This window comes from Drosophila santomea, chromosome 3R, assembly GCF_016746245.2.
Source record: "Drosophila santomea strain STO CAGO 1482 chromosome 3R, Prin_Dsan_1.1, whole genome shotgun sequence".
Taxonomy (NCBI): Eukaryota; Metazoa; Arthropoda; class Insecta; order Diptera; family Drosophilidae; genus Drosophila; species Drosophila santomea.
In genome coordinates, this window is record NC_053019.2 from 28,844,395 (window position 1) to 28,849,667 (window position 5,273).

The 5,273-nt window shown below is 37.8% G+C and overlaps 1 protein-coding gene across 1 annotated transcript; it reads left to right on the top strand.

Annotated features, from left to right (window-relative positions):
• Positions 1–3,212: 3,212 nt before the first annotated feature.
• On the top strand, positions 3,213–4,776 carry LOC120453972 (CCR4-NOT transcription complex subunit 9). Its single transcript, XM_039638924.2, has 2 exons — positions 3,213–4,249; positions 4,302–4,776. Exons 1-2 carry the CDS (start codon positions 3,382–3,384, stop codon positions 4,331–4,333), a joined length of 900 nt encoding a protein of 299 aa, XP_039494858.1. The 5' UTR covers positions 3,213–3,381; the 3' UTR covers positions 4,334–4,776.
• The last annotated feature ends 497 nt before the right edge of the window (positions 4,777–5,273 follow it).

Sequence of the window (5,273 nt, forward strand, 5' to 3'; positions counted from 1 at the left end):
GAAGTAATATAATTTATTAAATATTTTAATATTGATTATGTTAGGGTCATAATATTGATTATGTTAAGGTCAATTAAGCTCAGTTAAGGTCAAAGTCGTTGGGGTGCATATTAATAAAATAACTACCTAGAAGAGTTTAATATTATTTTGGCAACTTACATTTATTAAGTCTTCTGCACTATTTCGCTATGTGCCACAAAATGAATGTAGGCGCACATCTCTAACTTTGATTAGGTCGTAAGCACAAAATATTTTTATTTAGCTTTACCTTGCGCCACCGAAAAAACGATTCACGTCTGGTATGTGTATTCAAAATTAGAACTGACAGTTCAGCGGAAGCTAATAAAAGCGAGGGGGTAGAGATAGTCATTAAAATGCTTCCGCTTCCATCCAACAAGAACAGTTGCGCCTATTGTACGTCTCTGTCGCTAATCAGAAAAGATTCCAAAAGGTATTCATATGCAAAACGAAGAGACACGACGCCCAAGTTATTCATTGCAAATGACAAGCGGAAGGGATCCCGCTCATGACGTGGAAAGGGAAACTTTAGAGGCGCTTAAGGTAAAATATAATCAAAAGCCGTGAAAACATTTTTACACGTCATTAAACTCAAATTCAACAAACCATGGCAGCGTATGTTACAGCATCCCACGGATAGCTCACACATTTATATAGAATCAAATGCCTGGCGGCGGATCTCACATACATACATACGAACACACACTTGCACAAGAAAGCTTCTCATTCAACCTTGCAGAAGATTGATGTGCCTTGAATGCATAAATAAATTAAAGTTTGCAATAAATTCACAGGGAATGTTTTTGGGCTCATCGACCCAGGTCCTGCTGTAAGATTTGAAAAAAAACGAATAACTAGCGTGAAATGACACGCTTGCTTATATCCCACACCTCATCAACACTTATGGGGAGTGACTATGCGACAAGTTTTACACAAGAATAGTTTCCAGTAAAAGTATCTAATATTAATTAACAAGAACCAAACCAACTTTTTAATTATAGGTACATTTTTAAGGAAATCAAATAAAATTGTATTTCCAGTTAAAAGAACAACACCCTGGGGGCAAGGTCCAGTCAGGCCCTAATCCATAAGGCTTTGAATTATTAATTTTTAAGCTTTTCCGCAGCACAAAAAGAATGACCCAAAGGCCTTTGATTTGCCCTATGGGTCAGTGAAGCTAAAGTAATAGGGTGATGCGAGGGTGGTACCCTTGCTTCATATGTGCTTTCTCGCTTGAGTGCGCATTGTCAGACCCAAGTAGCTTAAGGGGAAGATTATTAAAAAGTTCCAGGGAGAAACCTCAGCACAAAGATAACAGTATATTGATTGAAAACCGCATGCATAATGCATTAATTTTTCGAACCATTTCGTTGTTTCTTGTCGTGGAAGTTACAGCTCAGAAATATCAGAAGTAAAACATTTCATTTTTTTTTGTACCCAGAATCAATTTGTCTAACTGCCAAACGCAGAATTATAAAAAATGAAACACAAGTAATAAAAGAGAAACAAAAAAAAAAGAAAGAACAGACTAGGCCAAAACGAGCTAGCTTCAACAAGCTGAAACTTTTATTCAAGTGGTGTATACCGAATAAGAATACTGTATATTTATATTTTTCCAAATTTTTCCTGCGAAGATATATGATATAGTGATCTGAAGTAAAAGTTATGTAAAAGTTTTAATAAATTGAAACTCAGGAACCAGTTTGCACAGAATCGGATGGAGGCACAGTCAGACATTTTATATAGACTCGGCTGTTTAAACTGATCAAGAATGTACATATGTATATGTATACTTCTTATAGTCGTGTCTACCTTCACCACGTTGCAAAATAATGACTGAGATCATATATCCTTTGCAAGGGTATACATTTTCGCTGCAGGCCTTCTGACAACTGACAGTTTTTGTTCCCGGTTACATTATTTTCTTTACATTTTGACAACGCCAAGGAATTTAAAAACATTGTATGGAAGTTAGGGTAGAGACAAAGATATTGGAATTTTAGGATCTTAGCTTTGCGAGCGTCATTCTGACGTTAGGCTGCCAAAAATTATGCATGTGCATACCTAAATAATCTTTCATACCACAGATCGGTTCCATTTTTGAGTACTTGTGGTATACTCGCTAAAATGCGGTAGCTGCGGCAAAACACGGCCACGCCTAATTGTTAGATTGATAACGAAAAAAGTGGCCAATATTTTCGCTATTTAGCTCAAAATGTATATATTCTAAAATTAAATTGTTTAATTTCTTTAGTATATGAAACATTATATAGGGTCACTGAAACTTGATATCCTGACTGCGACCGACCGGCTTAATTAGGCAGAAAACTAATTTCATAATTTGCGGCCAAACAAAAAGATCAGTGATTTCGGGTGAAGATAAGAAAACGTGCTGACCGCGCATTTTTTTATTTTGCTTTTATGATGCATAATTTAATTAATATACATTACGCTGGCATAGGCAAATATTATTTGGGAATTACCGCAGCTGGCGAACGATATAGTTTGAAAACCTCTGTTTATCGCACCCAGATACATACATACATATGTACATATTAGTTTAAGAAAACTAAGAAAAACTAATTTCATAATTTGCGGCCAAACAAAAAGATCAGTGATTTCGGGTGAAGATAAGAAAACGTGCTGACCGCGCATTTTTTTATTTTGCTTTTATGATGCATAATTTAATTAATATACATTACGCTGGCATAGGCAAATATTATATGGGAATTACCGCAGCTGGCGAACGATATAGTTTGAAAACCTCTGTTTATCGCACCCAGATACATACATACATATGTACATATTAGTTTAACTTTAGTAGTTTTTAATTTTGTAGTCCGAATTAGCAAGGCAAATTTGTGCAAGTGACAGGCCAGCCAGTTTTTCTTTCGATAATAAAGCTGATGCTAATTAACACGATGCACATGAATTTTCAGGCCCGCACATTCAGAAAACCAAGGCACATTTCCGGTTCCGATTTGCATTATTCGCTTAATGGAAGGAATTGCGTTTCCATGCATATTGCAAATTTGTTTGATTGTATGGCTAAGTTTGTCTGTCTTTGCCCATTGTTATGCATAATTCATTGAAGCGCGTGGTAATATGAGACTTCCCGGCAGTTCCACAAAATAAATGCTAAACCCCTATAGTTTTTTGATTTTCCATAAACGTAATCCGAGCCAGAATGGCTTAGATAAATTAATCAAAGTATAAAAGCATGCAGTGTTAAGCCGTAAAAAACTATTTCATATTAAAAAAGAACATAATTGAAACAGAAAACTACAATCGATCAGCTCGATTTAATACATATACCACAGCCTATGCGGAATTAATAATTACTCCATACCACGAAGAACTAACATGAGTGCCCCAAATATGGATTGTGAACAGCGCAGCGATATAGAGCGTGTCTACGGCTGGATCGCCAATCTTTGCAACAAAGAAACGCGTTTTTGGGCCATGTTGGAGCTATGCGAAAGGCGCAGCCACATCGACAGCCTAGGACTCTTGCTGTGGCATTCCTTTGGAGCTGTAAGTGGTTTGCTGCAAGAGATTGTGTCAATATATCCGGCCATTTATCAAGATATTGAATTAACCGGCCAACACTCACACCGGATTTGCACTGCCATTGGGCTGATTCAGGCCATGGCCTCACATCCCTTCATTGGTATTCAACTCATACGATGCCAATTCATGTGCTATTTGATGCCATTGCTTAAGATGACCTCTCAAACTCGGACCGTTGAGCATGTTCGCCTCTCTGTATTAGGCGTCATTTGCGGTCTACTGAAATCAGATCATCCAGAGATCGTAGCTTATTTTTTGGGCACTGAATTGATTCCACTTATCCTGCGGCAGCTGGAATTGGGTACCACAATGAGTAAGGTGCTCTGTGCATTTGTCTTGTACCGCACCCTAGAACATGAAGTAGGCTTAAAGTTTGCCAGTCGAAGACTGGCACGAAGGCTGCATCTGATCCATACTTTAGCCAGGGTTGTGCACCAACTGACACTGGAACCGGAGCCTCGAGTTCTTAAACATGTAGTAAGGATCTATTCTCGCCTAGCGGATCATCCCCAGAGTCTGGAGCTAATCCTGAAGCTATTGCCGGCACAGATTCGGAACGGCTATTTCTGCCAGGAAGGTTTAGCGGGCTTTGAGAGCGCCTCACTTGAGTTGGCTGATCTAAACCGTAAGCTGGTCACTAAACATGAGAAAAAGGACAAAGGTAAGGGATCGTAAAATTTACAGGATCCTTTTGTTAATTATATTCCTATTAGCTAATGATGACACCATGCCGGAAAAGCATTAAATGTAAATTTCACGCCTCCTTACGTTTCCTTCCCCTAATCGTCCTTATCAATGTGTACAAATGGTTAACCAATCAGATACTTTATTTGGTGGCAAGAGTAATCCATGTAAATTTCATTTATATTTATACTGCATATCTTTGGTTGGAGGATACGTAAGGGTTCCCTGGGAGCATTAAGTTGGCATAATGCAATAAACAGATCGTAAATATTTTGATACCATTTTTCCACCGTAATTGACTCGACGTTACTTTGAATGTCAAACAATAAATTCAATTTCGAATCAATAGCCCCGAAAATAAAAACTCAGTGGCACACACACATGGCAGTTACCCTAAACCCTTCCACGCACGTGTTTGGCTCATGGCTCGACTTTTGACATGTATACTTAGTGAAATAATCGAATGAACAAAATATAGAAGGAAACGCTTTCCTTGAAGTAAAACTGGCATTGTAAGCCAAGGCAAGCGGAAAATAAATGCAAAAGGCGATAGACGATAAGTATTTAGAACAGGAAGAAACATCAGGCTATCATATGACTTATGCATACAAAAAATCGATTTCTGAAGAATTTATAAACCTAATACTAGACTTGCGTTTAAGATCTACCTGATTAAACATGTTGCACTTAAATAATCTCTGAATATCATGGAACAAAAAAGATAAGTAAAGTAGGGTAAAATAAGACCAAAAGCCATTTCGTATTTCTTTTACAGGGGACAAATTGAAATCTATAAAAATGGTATCTTGACGGTTAGAAAAAGCCTAAGTGTTTATCGGAGGTAGAAGGAACGTATGCAAAGTGGCTCAAGCAGGGAATAAACAGCCAGGCAACAACAATGACAGTCAAACAATGCAAATCAATTTAAATTTTCATCTCACATGACGCAGTCGATGAAGAAGGGCCGGGAAGCTAGGGCGCAAAAATGTTCAGAAAATGCG